Source organism: Mytilus galloprovincialis, chromosome 4 (genome assembly GCF_965363235.1).
Source record: "Mytilus galloprovincialis chromosome 4, xbMytGall1.hap1.1, whole genome shotgun sequence".
Classification (NCBI taxonomy): Eukaryota; Metazoa; Mollusca; class Bivalvia; order Mytilida; family Mytilidae; genus Mytilus; species Mytilus galloprovincialis.
Window position 1 is genome coordinate 6969991 of NC_134841.1, and position 17942 is coordinate 6987932.

Here is a 17942-nt window from a genome sequence, read left to right on the forward strand (position 1 = left end):
ATAATGCCAAACTTGTAAAATAGTTAGCTTTTTTAACAAATAAATTATATATGATATATATATTTTAAAACAATTTTCAGCTGTGTTTTAGTAGTATATGAAATTGTTTGAGTTTCTAAATAAGAGTCACAAAGTACTCAAGTAAAAGAAGACATGAATACCAAGAATGTGAGGATTTTTTCAAGGCCAGATAAAACATGTAAAATTGGTAATTATTATTACAGTCTTCACACTTAACCACAAGCCCAGCAGCTCAGGATTTTAAAATGGCTCTCTGGCTTGTAAAAATTATATATCTACAGACCAACAGCATCCAACTAAAGTTTTCCAAAAATTGGCACAATATTCCAATAACATAACCTGCTTACTTCTGTATAAAAGTTGACACATGCATAAACAATGTGAAAACCAAAGATAACTTATTAACTTACTTTTGTGGTAGAATGGGAGGTAACTCTGGATTTGCTGCATCAACTAGCAATAATATCCTAGATAATGTATTTAAACCACTCAGTACTCTCAAACATGTCTGGTCTGCTGGTATCTAGTCAAATATATATCTTACAATGAAAACACTATACGTCAAGACTATATTCTGTTATTATCAAAGGTACATATAATTGTTTAAGTTCCAAAGACTATTCAATATTTTATTGTTGTTGGTCTTTTTTTAATGAAGCAGTTAGTTCCAACATCGGTGGTTTCATTTTCAAACACTGTAAGCACAACAACACAACCTGGTTTTTTTTCTCAATTAGTAGTGTAGAAATGTATAAACAATAACTATTCTTCACATTTACGGATACTATATGAAGCAAAAAACATTTGATATTTGATTTGAAAAATATCTATGCCATTTTAAATTAAATAGTTGACACAGCATAGGTTTCTGACACAGAATGAATGTGTTCTAATGAACTTAAAATTTTTGTTTTCTCTTAGAGCAATTCACTATGCTGTTGAATATTAATCCTCTCAAAAAAATGTTTGAAGAAATTTTCTTTTTTATTTATGAAATTTCAAATGAGAAAAATTGAACCCAATTTTTTTAATCACATCCCCCTTTCCCTTATTCCAAAACTAATCTCAATTAAAATTTCTAATGGAGTTTGCAACAATAACTACTCATTTAAATACATCATAAAATATTAAGATGTAAAAAAACTGCTTGTTATCACTGAATGGTAAAGATTATTTTAATTTATCAGTTGGTAGTAAAAAGTGAATATACATTGTATATTGTATATAACAAAGATTTAAGTTGATTCTGGACAAAGAAAGATAACTCCAATTAAAAAAAATCTTGCTATTGCACAATATTTTGCAATTAGATATTTCTTGCTTACTATTCTGGACAAAGAAAGATAACTCTAATTAAAAAAAAATTTGCTATTTCACAATATTGTGCAATTAGATATTTCTTGCCATTGTGCAATACTGGGCAATTGAAAAGACTTGCTATTGCACAATACTTAATATAATAATTTTAGATCCTGATTTGGACCAACTTGAAAACTGGGCCCATAATAAAAAATCTAAGTACATTTTTGGATTCAGCATATCAAAGAACCCCAAGATTTCAATTTTTGTTAAAATCAGACTAAGTTTAATTTTGGACCCTTTGGACTTTAGTGTAGACCAATTTGAAAACAGGACCAAAAATGAAGAATCTACATACACAGTTAGATTTGGTATATCAAAGAACCCCATTTATTCAATTTTTGATGAAATCAAACAAAGTTTAATTTTGGACCCCGAATTGGACCAACTTGAAAACTGGGCCAATAATCAAGAATCTAAGTACATTTTTAGATTCAGCATATCAAGAACCTAACTGATTCATTTTTTGTCAAAATCAAACTAAGTTTAATTTTGGACCCTTTGGACCTTAATGTAGACCAATTTGAAAACGGGACCAAAAGTTAAGAATCTACATACACAGTCATGACAGTTAGATTCGGCATATCAAAGAACCCCAATTATTCAATTTTGATGAAATCAAACAAAGTTTAATTTTGGACCCTTTGGGCCCCTTATTCTGTTGGGACCAAAACTCCCAAAATCAATACCAACCTTCCTTTTATGGTCATAAACCTTGTGTTTAAATTTCATAGATTTCTATTTACTTATACTAACGTTATGGTGCGAAAACCAAGAAAAATGCTTATTTGGGTCCCTTTTTGGCCCCTAATTCCTAAACTGTTGGGACCTAAACTCCCAAAATCAATACCAACCTTCCTTTTGTAGTCATTAACATTGTGTTTAAATTTCATTGATTTCTATTTACTTAAACTAAAGTTATTGTGCGAAAACCAAGAATAATGCTTATTTGGGCCCTTTTTTGGCCCCTAATTCCTAAACTGTTGAAACCAAAACTCCCAAAATCAATCCCAACCGTTCTTTTGTGGTCATAAACCTTGTGTCAAAATTTCATAGATTTCTATTAACTTAAACTAAAGTTATAGTGCGAAAACCAAGAAAATGCTTATTTGGGCCCTTTTTGGCCCCTAATTCCTAAAATGTTAGGACCAAAACTCCCAAAATCAATACCAACCTTCCTTTTGTGGTCATAAACCTTGTGTTAAAATTTCATAGACTTCCATTCACTTTTACTAAAGTTAGAGTGCGAAAACTAAAAGTATTCGGACGACGACGACGACGACGACGACTACGACGACGACGATGACGCAGACGACGACGCCAACGTGATAGCAATATACGACGAAAAATTTTTCAAATTTTGCGGTCGTATAAAAACACTACTGTGATACATCAAAGCCATATTAAAGATCATCTTCTCACTTTAATCAATGTTTCTTACAATATAAAGTTACCTTTTTATCTAAAATTCTTGAAATTTCTCCCAGTGCTCTATCCAAGGCAGAAACTCGACTTTGTGACCAAGGACCCCTTTCTGTATTCTGCAGGTACTTAGTTATGTCTTTAATAACTTTGTGCAACCTAAATTATAATAAAATGTCCTTCAAACAAAAATATCTTTGTATATTTATCATTTTCAGATTGGTTTTGTTATAATTTTTTCATTATAATTTTCATAGCTCTTTATATGTTATTTTCAAGTATAAATGATGAAAATAATTTGACAGTGTTGAAATAAGTCTTAAAGAACATATTTTTTTCAAATTAATTTCACATGTGAATACTCACTTGGCTTTGTGCTCTGATTCAATGGATTGCTGTTTTCCTGACAAAGAGCTTTCATACTCTAACCCCCTATAAAAAGAATAAACAATATTCTAACTAGTATGCGGATTAAATAAATGTATACATATATAACTAGGTTAACAGATAGAGGTATAATAACCACAGACACAGTCTTAATCTATTATAATAACTTTCAAATAATTGCAGATGATGATTTTGTAAGGTGCTAGAACTTCCCTACTACAAAAAATACATACTGATCCATGCCACCAAAAGATGTCTAGTTAAACTTTGAACACTGAATTGCAAAAGCTTATAAATATTCAAATGTTAGTCAAAACATACTGTTTACTACAGTTTGTGTGACACTTTCTTAAAAAGGATAAGAAGTTCTAAATTACTTTATCTGCAGGCAAAATTATATATAGAAATAATGATTATAGGCCTATTACATATCTTGACCTTATTTTTTTCAACCCAGCAAATAATTTATAATCCAAAAGACGACAATTAGTTACACAAACCTTGTTGTCATCCTCTGTCTCAGTTTCTTGCATCTCTTCTTCATAGATTTGAGTCTCTCCTTCTCTGATACTATCTTTGGATGAGTGCTGTTACTGGGAGCATCCACAATATGCTTCAAGTTAAACTTTTCCTATTTATAAAAACAATAATATTTACTTAACATGTTCATCATTGGCAATTATTTCATGCAAACATTTTCTACTGTTAAACACATAAATTAAGGAAGCTGGCTTGTCATGTTTTGGATTTTTTGACAGATTTTTGGAATCCTCTGGTTTTATCCATTTGAATGCCTGAAAAAAATTTGCCCGGTGACCCCCATTTTTCTTTTTATAAATCTTTTACATGTATAATGATAAGCAATCTGTAAAAGTCTTATAAAATTTTAATTACTTTTTAACAGTTTTTGAGAACTTCAACTTGTCAATGATAAAGCTATGAAAAGTCAAGAGCGAGTATTTTCCAGCCAAAATTTCAATGGCATATATCTCGAAAACAAGCATGGCGACCTATATATTTGTTTGGCTCTTTGGATTCCTTTAATAACCCCCTATCTATATAAACTAGTGTTTTGAAAAGTTAATTACTTTGAAACTGAGAAGCAAACTCCCTTAAGAATTTAGCAACAAGAATTTTTCTATTAAAACTTAAAAGGTTGCGTCAGTATTTAAAAAGAAAGACTTTGTGATCATCCTGAATTCATAAAATCCACAATATAAACAATTGCTAAAATCCAAAATAAAGATATATTTGTATCTTACTGCCTGTGTATTATTCACAGGAAAATATAACAAACTTACAATTTCCTCTTTACACATAGATCTACCAGAGTTGTTGTCTTTAAGAGCTTGTTGATGCTTCTTTCCTCTCAGATGGCTCAATAAGTACACTTCTGATATGATCTGCAACATTAATGTACTCATATCAAAGCAAACATTTTGTATTTGTAGTCTAAGCAATTTTTAAAAGTAAAGTATAAAAACACTATCACACTGCTGTGTGTGTGTGTTTCAGAGGGTATAGTAAGGTATCATCCACTAAAATCAGTGGCGGATCCTGAACTTTCCATAAGGGGAGGCCTGCTGACTGACCTAAAAGGGGGTCTCCAGTAATGCTTCAGTGATTCCCTATATAATCAACCAAATTTTTCCCACGAAAAAAAGGGGGGGGGGCAAGCCCCCCTAGGGCCCCCTGGATCCGCCTATGAAAATGGAAGAAATTCTGGATTCCAATCTTCAATTATTTTCCTCTGCTATTTGATTATACATTTTGAAGATACATATGATAGTTCATGAAGAGAAGGTATACTCAAAGAAAAAAGATTTATAAACTATATATTAATGATGACATTTTCTAAAACTTTTGAGTAAAAGCACCCTGTATATCCTCTAATTTCCCCCCATCAGATTTTTTTCACAATAAGGGTATAAAGACAGTACAATTAAATTGAAGTGATGGTTTTGGTTGTATTAATCTGCATGTACATGTTAAACGGTGCATATATGAATCATAAAAATTTACAAATTCAATGTATTATTATCACTTAAAAGTCCTATGAATGGCTGTTTAAAGTAATGGTAAATGTTTTATAAAAATGACAATATATAAATTCAGTAAACTTTGTAATCATTTTTACAGGAGAAATTTGAAATGCATTTCGTTTTATATTCTGTTTGGTACCAAAGTTCTACTTATCGTTTGACAAACCATTTGTAAGAAGACCATTTTACCTTCTAGAAGAATTTTACATGAAATTTATTATAAAAGGATCATTAAAATGCCATACCAGTGCATTACAAATAGTACAGAGTTTCTTTTTCTCATATGGAGTACTAGTGGGTGCATCGTTATGATCCTCTGTGGAATGTCTAAGTACACTCATCTCAAACGCTTTCTCTCTGATCTGTTGTAAAGCTTCCTTGTGTCTCGCAGTGGATTCATCTTGCTGGAAAATCAAATTTAAAAAAATGCCAATTCAAATTTTATAAAGGAGCTGTATCAATTAAATCTGTACTCCTGGAATATTAAATGTTACAGATAAACTAAAGATTGTGTAAAATACAGTTATTGTTTGTATACTGATTGTCAATTTGTATAAAGTACCATACTAAACTAATATCAGAACAATGAATTGGTAAGGTTTCATTTTGTTTTAACAATATTCATGAATTTTCTTATTATCAAAATAAAAAGCGTTTTCTATTGATAAAAGCATAACTATTCACAGGCAATTACACATATTATCTCTTTACTTAAATATTTATAACTACATTCACTTCAGTTACTTTAGTTATTGAAGTATATCTATCTACTGAAAAATGCTTGAACTACTCTCAACATCTTACAAGAATTGAAACTTCAATATTTGATTACACAGAATAATAAATGGGAACAATATGAACAGTAATGGTTTAAAAACATTTTTTAGTACAAATTAAATTCATCAATATTACAATTTAGGTTATTCAACTCTACAAGGTTGAGTATAAGAAAATTGGTATTTAACATCTTTTTATATTTGAATTATGTAAATAATACATATTATTTGTAATTTGTAATATATTAGAGTTTTGTTATCAGTTAAGAAATAATTCTTTCATGCCATGCTCTATGCTCATTTTAACATAGGCAGGCATTATATTTGTCAACATATTAATACCGAGCGTTAGCGAGGTATTAAATGTTTACAAATATAATGCCTACCCATGTTAAAATGAGCATAGAGCATGGCATGATAGAATTATTTCGATTCTAATAGGAATATTTGAACTTTTGTACTTCGAAGCGGACCTATAATACACGCTTGAAGTGTCACCATTTTGATTTGATGAACCAAAAACGTTATAGTAAATCAAGTTTAACAATAAAACTAGAGGCTCTAAAGAGCCTGTGTCGCTCACCTTGGTCTATGTGAATATTAAACAAAGGACACAGATGGATTCATGACAAAATTGTGTTTTGGTGATGGTGATGTGTTTGTAAATCTTACTTTACTGAACATTCTTGCTGCTTACAATTATCTCTATCTATAATGAACTTGGCCCAGTAGTTTCAGAGGAGAAGATTTTTGTAAAAGATAACTAAGATTTACGAAAAATGGTTCAAAATTGACTATAAAGGGCAATAACTCCTAAAGGGATCAACTGACCATTTCAGTCATGTTGACTTATTTGTAAATCTTACTTTGCTGAACATTATTGCTGTTTACAGTTTATCTCTATCTATAATAATATTCAAGATAATAACCAAAAACAGCAAAATTTCCTTAAAATTACCAATTCAGGGGCAGCAACCCAACAAAGGTCGTCCGATTCATCTGAAAATTTCAGGGCAGATAGATCTTGACCTGATAATCAATTTTACTACATGTTAGATTGCTCTAAATGCTTTGGTTTTTGAGTTATAAGCCAAAAACTGAATTTTACCCCTATGTTCTATTTTTAGCCGTGGCGGCCATCTTGGTTGGTTGACCAGGTCACGCCACACATTTTTTAAACTAGATACCCCAATGATGATTGTGGCCAAGTTTGGTTTAATTTGGCCCAGTGGTTTCAGAGGAGAAGATTTTTGTAATAGATTACTAAGATTTACGAAAAATGGTTAAAAATTGACTTTAAAGGGCAATAACTCCTAAAGGGGTCAACTGACCATTTCAGTCATGTTGACTTATTTGTAAATCTTACTTTGCTGAACATTATTGCTGTTTACAGTTTATCTTTATCTATAATAATATTCAAGATAAATAACCAAAAACAGCAAAATTTCCTTAAAATTACCAATTCAGGGGCAGCAACCCAACAACAGGTTGTCCAATTCATCTGTAAATTTCAGGGCAGATAGATCTTGACCTGATAATCAATTTTACTACACGTCAGATTTGCTCTAAATGCTTTGGTTTTTGAGTTATAAGCCAAAAACTGAATTTTACCCCTATGTTCTATTTTTAGCTGTAGCGGCCATCTTGGTTGGTAAGCCGGGTCACGCCACACATTTTTTAAACTAGATACCCCAATTGTGATTGTGGCCAAGTTTGGTTTAATTTGGCCCAGTAGTTTCAGAGAAGAAGATTTTTGTAAAAGATTACTAAGATTTACGAAAAATGGTTAAAAATTGACTATAAAGGGCAATAACTCCTAAAGGGGTCCACTGACAATTTCAGTCATGTTGACTTATTTATAAATCTTACTTTGCTGAACATTATTGCTGTTTACAGTTTATCTCTATCTATAATAATATTCAAGATAATAACCAAAAACAGCAAAATTTCCTTAAAATTACCAATTCAGGGGCAGCAACCCAACAACGGGTTGTCCGATTCATCTGAAAATTGCAGGGCAGATTGATCTTGACCTGATAAACAATTTTACCCCATGTCAGATTTGCTCTAAATGCTTTGATTTTTGAGTTATAAGCCAAAAACTGCATTTTACCCCTATGTTCTATTTTTAGCCATGGCGGCCATCTTGGTTGGTTGGCCGGGTCACGCCACACATTTTTTAAACTAGATACCCCAATGATGATTGTGACCAAGTTTGGTTTAATTTGGCCCAGTAGTTTCAGAGGAGAAGATTTTTGTAAAAGTTAACGACGACGGACGACGACGACGGACGACGGACGACGACGACGGACGACGGACGCAAAGTGATGGGAAAAGCTCACTTGGCCCTTCGGGCCAGGTGAGCTAAAAAGAACAGAAACATTCAAACTTACTTTTAGAAATGTTTTTATTTAATTTCCTAGTGAGCAACACCAACAGAAGTGTTCATTTTGATCTCCGTTGTTGTTTAAAATGCATCTGACGTTGCAATTTCGATCGTGACGTCAATCACGTGCAGCCCATGTTTTATTGGAATTAGAACATGGCTTTGTATCCAAATCTAAAGAAGAATGTCATATTAGAATATTAAATAATAACCTTTTGTTGTATCTTTTTCTGTAATTCTTGGATATGAGCTTCATGCTGGGCATTTAGCACTGCCAATCTTTCATCTCTTTCCCTAAAAAAACAAACAAAACTCTTACAAAACTGTTTAAATATATATACCAAATAATATTTTCAAACAAAAAATAATGTTTTAAATCATGTATTAAATTTCCTGCTCAATAAACTGGGTTAGATGACTTTTCATGAATTTCAGAAAATGTACTCTAAAATTGGAATCTGTAAGTGAAGATTTCCTACACAATATTAAAGAGTATGAAAGGTTATTTTCAAAAATGAAAATCAATATATATAAATTTGTTCAGTTTTTCTAAACTTTGATCTTGAACATACATCAAGGTTATTCCAGAAATGTGTTTCTTGCATTGAATCCACATCTTATGTTTCAATGTGTCAGACAGTTATCAAAGGTACCAGGATTATAATTTAGTACGCCAGACTCGCGTTTCCTCTACATAAGACTCATCAGTGACGCTCATATCAAAATATTTATAAAGCCAAACAATTACGAAGTTGAAGAGCATTGAGGATCCAAAATTCCAAAAAGTTGTGCCAAATACGGCTAAGGTAATCTATGCCTGGGATAAGAAAATCCTTAGTTTTTAGAAAAATTCAAAGTTTTGTAAACAGGAAATTCATAAAAATTACCACATTATTGATATTCATGTCAACACCGAAGTGTTGACTACTGGGCTGGTGATACTCTCGGGGACGAAATGTCCACCAGCAGTGGCATCGACCCAGTGGTGTAAACAGTTATCAAAGGTACCAGGATTATAATTTAGTACGCCAGACCATTTATTTAAGACGATTAGTCTCTGAGGGTGCCACATGCCAGTAACTATTGCTTTAATTTTGATTTAAATGTACGTCCATACTGACAGACAAGGATAAACTGTAATGCACCCTACAACTAGCAGCGGGGCATGAGAAATACAGGATGTACATGAAAGACCTAATTTGTAGTTACTTTTCCTTTGCTCTAAGTGCATCAGATCTCTCCTTCTCCTTCTCCAGCTGCTGAGCTGTAAATCTGTTTTCTCTTTGCTTCCTCTTTGCCTCCATTTCCTTTAGTCTTGCTTGTTTCTCTGCCTCTAAAGCTTTCCTCCTCTCCTCTACAGCTGCCTCTTTCGCTAGTTTCTCTTCATGTTTCCTCTGACGCTCTTCCTGTGTGTAGTATTATATAAATTTAATTGCAAATCAACGAAAATTAGGAACAAAACTTTAAATAAATATAACTATTGTAGCAAAGTTCATGCATTGACCTGTCATTGTAAGCCACATGTGGAGCAGGATCTGCAAACCCCTCCAGAGCACCGGAGATCACACCCAGTTTTTAGTGGGGTTCGTGTTGCATAGTATTTGGATCTCTATGTTGTCATGTGTTCTATTATTTGTCTGTTTGTCTTTTTCTTTTTTAACCATGGCATTTTCAGTTTATTTTTCATCTAGGAGTCTGAATGTCCCTCTGGTATCTTTCACCCCTCTTTTATGATTTGTGATTGGTTGAATTAATATCAATCAGTCTTACCCACAGAGCCATGTAAGGCTTCCAACCATTCTTGGAAAATACATTTATCAGCAAAATATTTTGTTATGTAAGGCTATGTCTTCTATATTTCTTAGTTCTTTACAATGAAGATTTATCAAAATGGTTTGAAGAAGACATCACTAAGTTATTTAAGTCTTGTTTCTATCAGATCAATTTACATTTTTGATCAAACTATAAAAATGTTAATTTAAACCTACCTGAATATCTTGCAGTCTTGCCTCTGATACTTGATGTTTAGACATTATTTCATGTCTTTTGTTCTGGGCTTCTAATGTATTAATGAAAGCTATTTCATTTGCCTGAAATACAAGATTTTTTTATAAATCTACTTACAAAGATTTCTTTGGGTCTCAAAATATTATATATCAAGTTGAGTTCAATTAGGAAAATTTTAACTTATGAGCAATCTCCTATTAAAAAAGTCTTCAGAGTCATTGTAATAGCTGTGGTGATATACAAATAATAAAAAATTCTTTTTAACATGCCTGAATCTGTGAGATTTATAATTTCTTACTTGAAATTAAATATATCTTTTTTTTAAATCATGATTATTTCTTAAATGCAAAAACATGAAGTATTTATGAAAAAGCAAATAGAATAAACTATAGAATGATATAAATATTTCCTATATAATGTTAACTACCTTGGCTTCCTCTTCATGAGCTTTCTGTGCTTTCAATCTAAGCTGAATTTCTCTTTTCTCTTCAGCTTTCTGCATTTTCCTTAAGATTGTTTCTTTCTTCTGGTTCATTAAATCATCTTTTAATGCTCTTACTTCTTCAACCTATATAAAGACAAGTTAATATTACATAAGTCTCAATGTAAAGATTACTCTGAAAATATGGCAAGACATCATAGTTATAAAATCTTGTAGTCTTGGTCCCCTTGTGTCTTATAGTTTGTAACAAGCCAACATATTTATACATCCATGGCTTGCCTAATTCTGGCTTTGACTGTTCAAGATTAGGGTAAATCTATTATTAAGACTTTTAGATGCATGCAATTGATATAGATATTTTGATTTTTCCAGTAAAAATGTTTGGCATTTTATAACCTGTGACCTTATTAATTCAACAGTAGTTAACTATTTCTAAAAGTTGTAAGTAATGTATATTAAAATGATGATCAGTTACAAACCTTTTTAGACAATTCTTTCAGTCTTTCAGCTTTCTCTTGCATTAACTTTTCTCTCTGTTCTTGGGCTTTGGCTTGTTTCTCTTCATGTCTCTTCTTTGATTCTGTAGGTGATCTATATTACAAACAAGAAGGAGTGCTTTTCTTTGCTATGCATACATTTTCTTGTAATCAAAAGTAAATTTAACCTTGTTTTGTCAAACCTGGTTATGTAGAAAACTATAAAAAGTCAAGATATTTTGTCAGTCAAAGTAAAATTTCAATTGTTCATATTTCAAGACACTATACATATATTGTTTTTATACTGAAATCGATAAAAAATTTAAAAAATTAAAAAAAAATATGTAACAAACAGTGTTAAAAAAAGTGTTTGGAATTTCCCTCTAGGGGTACCATTTTGGGGTATTTCCCTATGAGCGTAGTCCAGGCGGTAAAACATTGACATTTTAAGGAATTAGAAAGGGAAAATGAACTTAATTAATAACATTTAATACCAATTTGAAGACATAACAAGTTAAATTCATTAAAGTTTGACCTTTCTTACTACACGTTGTCATGGTTGTGACGTGACGTTGTTGATGATATACAGTAGTTCTGGTAAGTAGGCCGGGCTTTAGGTTAGTTGGGGTCATTGACGTATAAAGCTAACGTTTATACGTATAGCTTTATCTGTATAGTAAAACAGCTGATTGCAGTATAAATCACCATCTCAGCTGACAAGTTGAATTTGGTTGATTCTATTCCCTGCGACTTTGACTTATCACAGTTTCACTGTATAGACAAAAGTTACAAGGCAAGATTTGAAATCATTTTGACAATATTTTTTTTAAGTCGTACCTAAACAAAGTGGGATGGAAATTTTAGTTGGACCAACATACATTTAAACAGGACAAACAAACTCATTATTGTGAAGGATATTTGATGATTTACACTTACAAGATTTCTGGGGTTTGAATAACATAATACAGATATAAATAGATTTATATATTTTACAATAATTCTGTAAATTTAAGTTTTTAATATTGCAAAACTGCAACTGAATAGGTCTCACAATATCATACATGTGAACCTCCCGACGGGAGTACAATAATCCCGTTTTCAGGGGTCTCCTCCCGTCCTCCCGTCTAGGAGAAAAAACTCCCGTGCATGAAATATTTCATGAATGAAAATTTTTGGTCTCCATATTGATCATTTCTTACTGACACCTGTGTTAAATTTTTAATAATTTTTTGTTACTTCCCTTTAATTTATCCTGTTTTAAGTTATTTTGGTTTTAAAAATGTAAAGGTTTTAAAAATGTAAATTGTAAAAAGAATATAAATGAATAATATATTAATCAAATATTCATATAAGGATGGTAATTACATGAATTTTAATGTTTTGGGACAAAAAAAAAAATATCAATTTATAAATTATTTTAGAAATCTAGACTAATTTTCAAGGATTAAATTGAAATTGATCTAAAAAGTATGACCTACAATTCTTAGTAATGGAATATACAATGTTCTAAATTCTATACTTAATATAAATCCTAGCCAGTTTTACCTCTAACATGTCCTTCAGGATAGTGTTGTTATTTTAGATATACAGCTATTTGATTGTTTGAGTCTTTAATTTTTTTTAGAAATATGACTTTCATAATGCTTGAAGACCATGCAATACTATTGTTATTGTTTGTTATTTTTTTAATTTATTTAACATGTTATAAACATACATGTATAGCATATTTCTTTCTTATTTGTCTATACAGTTACCATTGATAAGGAGATGGAGACATGAATACAAATCTATACACAAAGAAAAGGTCATAATGATGTATTTGCAAACAGTGCATGAACTATCAATAATCAAAAACAAAAAATAAAACAAGAAACATATTCTTCTCAATATTTTTTTTAATAATGTGATGTCATTCCAATAGAATACATTACATATTACATGTTGATTGAAATTTGATGAAAAAAAAAAAACACTTTAAAAGGCAATTTCTACATCATATGGTTACATTTACGACTAAATTTATGTCGATAAAAAACCTCCTGATCTGAGTCCTAATCTCCTGACCAAAATTTCCAAAACTCCTGATCTGGGTTTCACAGTCCATCACATGTATGCAATATATAACAATTTGCATTTTAATTTTATGCAGGATATATATTTCTTGAAATCTTAGAGCATTAGTTAAATTACTGAATGACGGCAGATATTTCTAAATATACGTTACATATAAATGCTCAAAATAGAAAAAAATGCCTACCTTTTACGAGAAGGTGATGATAGCTTTTCATGCATGTGAACAGCATGTCCTGGTGTTCTTACTTCCTCCTCATCATCTTCTACAAGTTCTCCCCAAGATTTGTTAACTCCACTCGCTTTCTCCTCTAAAAAGTTAACACATAGTTTGGCTTCATTAAATGGAAATTAAAAGAATGTATTTTATGTACTTTATAGACATTTATCTAACAGTGGACAATATGTGATGTATTCTGTATTCTCTGTTTTTATGCAAACACAATGCATCATAGGTTATAAAACATCCACATTTTTTTGTACATATGGTTTTACAATAGTAATTTTTGGACCCTTTATAGCTTGTTTTTTGGTGTGAGCCAATGCTCCGTGTAGAAGACTTTGACCCATAATGGTTTACTTTTATAAATTGTGACTTGGATAGATAGTTTTTTCATTGGCACTCATACCACATCTTTTTATAGCTATGAATTGAAATAAGCATATACAAGGTGTTATTATAATAAGTCTACCTTCATACAATGCTACCATTGCATCCCAGTCCAGAGTCTGTTGTGAATTGTCTAAGGAGGAACCCATTGTGTTCTGTAATAAACAAATAAATACTTTTTAGCACTGAAAGGATGTATTCAATTAGATACTGTATTCAGGACTCACAACGATTTACAATTTTAGGGAGATGCGAATACCAATTATAGAGTTGAGATATTAAGGGATTCAGATAATGCTTGTTATACATTAAATTTCACAGCATCAAGACCTTAATTTAACTATAACAAGAATATGTCCAAAGTACATGGATGCCCAAATCGCACTATCATTTTCCATGTTCAATGGATCGTGAAATGGGGTAAAAAAAATCTAATTTGGCATTAAAACTAGAAAGATCATAGATCATACCATAGGGAACATGTGTACTAAGTTTCAAGTTGATTGGACTTCAGCTTCATCAAAAACTACCTTGACCTGAAGCGGGACAGACGAACGAATAAACGAACGAACGGAGGCACAGACCAGAAAACATAATGCCCCTCTACTATCGTAGGTGGGGCATAAAAACTTTTTTCATGAAATATGTAAGTTTATTTTCCTTGCCTTTAATAATTGTTGTCAACTTGGAGAAACTTAGCTATATATATAGTCATGCTGACAATTCATCTATACCCAGAAATTTACCTGGCTAACTAGTAAGAAAATCAGTAGTTTTCACAATGGATAATATCTATAATGCAATAAATGTGCCTTGATTAGGAATTATGGTTCAATGTAGTTACTTTTTTTTCTCTATCAAATTTCAGAATCAAATGTGTATTCAGATTAAGAAATTTTCAAAAATGATTGACATAAAGGAATGTTTTTATAATGGAGGGCACCATAAATATCTCTGCAAAGTTGGTAATCCTCAAAAGATTAACTCAATCTCTTTGCACCATTGGGATAGTGTAACAGTTACCTGATTGCATGTATTTCTGATTTGTCATTCATTATAAAAAAAATGAATTAATAGTTTATTGGAAACAGGTATTCTTCTATTCTGCTTTACTTTTTTTTTTTAACAAATTAAGCTGCTCAACAAATAGATATTGTTTTATATAGAGTTCTCTCCCTTTTACATAAAACCTGTTACAATACTGAAAGTCTTCATTTCTAATGAGAATAAGACCTGGAGACATAATCAATCAGTTACCATATGTAAAATCTTATAACTAACCCCCAATTCACTTTCTGTTTCTGTTTCCACATCTATGACAGTATTCTCCTCCTTTGCCAGTTCTTTAAGCCATGACTCTTCCTCCTGTATGACATTCTCCAGAGCCTGTTCCTGAGCCTTTACCAACTCATCAGTCAGGTCATTCTCCTCGTCAATAACTGATGCTAACGCCTAAAATACATTTAAAAGTCCATTTAATTATACATGTTTTATCTTTTACTGTATAAATGTATTTCAACCAATTATTGACCATAAATCAAGTACAGTGTTACCTGCTTAATCTGACACACAGTAAAAAAAATGTAGAATAAAGCAGGGTGTTGGAATACTCAGGTTTATTTCTGCAAGGATAGGAATATTATTGGACCAGGAACAAGTGTCTGTTAAAGCAGGATGGTGGAATACTTAGGTGTTGGAATAAGCCCGTTACACTGTACATGCAATTATTTTTTATATATAGAGCATGATCTGATGGATGTACAAAACAAGGGTAACACTTAATGCCATTTCCACTGCTGCAGTAAAAATCCTATTTGCAAATGATCAGAGACAAATTTTAGTGCAAAAAGATAAGATCATTGATTTTAGTGCAAAAAGATAAGAGACTTGTTTTAGTATTTGATGATCCTTCTTGTTTCTACAAAAAAAAAAAAAAAGCCAACACCTAATTTCAATAATTTTGAATATTAACTACATTCTGCAGTAAAAAAGAAAACTGTCACTTACATCTTCAATTTGACTAATGTCTTCTTCAGTATCATCTTTACTCTCAGAAATATTTCTTGAACGAAATTCTTTTGTTTCAATTTTAGCAAGATCAGTTTCACTTTTCTTCAGGGTGGTCTGTGGACTTGCTCTAGACTTCTCTGTTTTACTGCCAGATGGGGGTTTTGAAGCTACTGTTGGTGTTGTTTTAAATTCCCCTCTTGGACTACTAACATTCCTTGCAGTATCTACTCTTGGACTGCTGAGATTCCTTGAGATTTCACCTCTCGGACTGCTGACATTCCTCACATTTTCACCTCTTGGACTACTTATATTTCTGGTAGTTTTTGCTATAACCTTAGAATCTGTCAGACTTTGAGGTCTCTCTTTAATTGTTTTTGTATCCTTTACAGTTTTAGCATTGCTTATCACAGCCTGTTTGCTTTGAGTGTTGGTCCCTTTAACAGTTCCACTGTAAGAACGGCTGGTATTATTTACAGCTGGTGAGGAATTCTTACTTGCATCATTTTTAACTTTGACTGGTTCATTTTCCTTCTCACTATCATGCCTAGCACTTTTATTAGGAACAGTATGATTACCATCTGACAAAGATTTTTTCATTGTATTAAAATGTCCTTTATTTTTCTTGATCAATGGAGAATGTGGATCAGACAGAGTTCTTGTAATGACTTTAGCTGGTCTTCCAACAGTTGATAGATTTTCTAAGGAATTTCTAGATCTAGATTTACCTCCCCTTTGAACTGTTTCCCAACCATCATCTGAAAGTTATGATATCATATGTCAGCTATTAAATGTATTATTAATTAGATAAAATATCACATGTATAAGAAATAAACAATTATAACTGTTAACCAACTTATAGTTGTGTTGTGTATTTTCTTCAACTTCACAGCGGTTTGATTACACAATTTTTTAATATATTTGATGAATTTTAATAGGAAAGATCCAACTTTTAAGGCAATTTATAATTGTGTTATTTTTCTTCCAGTGTAAGTCGCAAAAATATATCGTCATACATAATTAGTTGGTTTACAGTAAATAAAATACTTGGATGAGCCAAGTTCTATGGAAAAGTTGTATTGAAGTAATGATCCCTGGCACTCAAATATGTATTTCTTCTTGAAACCTTTTTCAAAACTACAATGCTAACTTTAAATCTTTTCTGTATAAAAAAAAGTTGTTTAAGTCTAGACAAGTAATTTAAACTAATGCAAAGTTGGATTCAAGGCTTGATAACATTTGTCATGTTGTTTTTCCATTTAATAAATTCTGGCCTGAACTACTGTGCACACATAGAAGATATGTCACATACCTTCAATGGTATTACTGCCATCAGTATCTGGCTCAGAAGCAGACAATCCATTCTGATGTGCTGGTGGTGATGGCAGAGTTAATACTGGTGACTCATGAGTTTCTGAGAAGTTTAGCGTCTCTTCACTAGGAGACAAGGGTGATGGTGGTACTATCCCTTTCACTCTATCTGCCCAACTATTTCCTGGACTGAAATGTTGAATCAAGAACAATTAAACTAACAAAATTTATATTAGGTAGAATACCATATTCAAAATATCTAACTTGCAGTTTCATGTCTATTAATAAAATTATACACACGTTTGCTCAACTTATTTTCTTACAGTTCTTCATTTATAGTACTTAACTGTCACTTCGTTAGTGCTGAATAAAACAAAATTTGAAAGGAATTTTCATGTCATATATATCTTAAAGTTAAGTAATGCATCTGTCAAGAAATTAAATTTCAAATGTTGATGTAAAGAAGGTGGGATTATAAACAACAAATAACCTCTGAGGAGTGAAATTATTCTTACAAAGTAAAAATTAATTTCAATGATATTTTAATAAGTGAATATCAATGATATGCAATTAATTGAAAAACTATGAAGAAAATCTTCATATTCTCTAATTGCCCGCCAAAATTT

At 31.5% G+C, this 17942-nt stretch overlaps 1 protein-coding gene across 5 annotated transcripts in view; it reads right to left on the reverse strand.

The window, feature by feature from the left end:
- The window catches only part of LOC143071238 (S phase cyclin A-associated protein in the endoplasmic reticulum-like), a 73532-nt gene that overhangs the window by 35976 nt on the left and 19614 nt on the right, over positions 1-17942 (reverse strand). For all 5 annotated transcript variants that reach the window (XM_076245425.1, XM_076245426.1, XM_076245428.1 and 2 more), the window contains 16 exons: positions 17318-17505; positions 16006-16763; positions 15280-15450; positions 14081-14153; positions 13576-13699; positions 11322-11433; positions 10828-10968; positions 10382-10483; positions 9603-9799; positions 8606-8687; positions 5477-5635; positions 4491-4592; positions 3690-3820; positions 3169-3234; positions 2835-2961; positions 432-544 (listed from right to left, as the gene is read on the reverse strand). In XM_076245425.1, the coding sequence (XP_076101540.1) occupies positions 432-544; positions 2835-2961; positions 3169-3234; positions 3690-3820; positions 4491-4592; positions 5477-5635; positions 8606-8687; positions 9603-9799; positions 10382-10483; positions 10828-10968; positions 11322-11433; positions 13576-13699; positions 14081-14153; positions 15280-15450; positions 16006-16763; positions 17318-17505 (2646 nt within the window). The remainder of the gene's footprint in view (positions 1-431; positions 545-2834; positions 2962-3168; positions 3235-3689; positions 3821-4490; positions 4593-5476; positions 5636-8605; positions 8688-9602; positions 9800-10381; positions 10484-10827; positions 10969-11321; positions 11434-13575; positions 13700-14080; positions 14154-15279; positions 15451-16005; positions 16764-17317; positions 17506-17942) is intronic.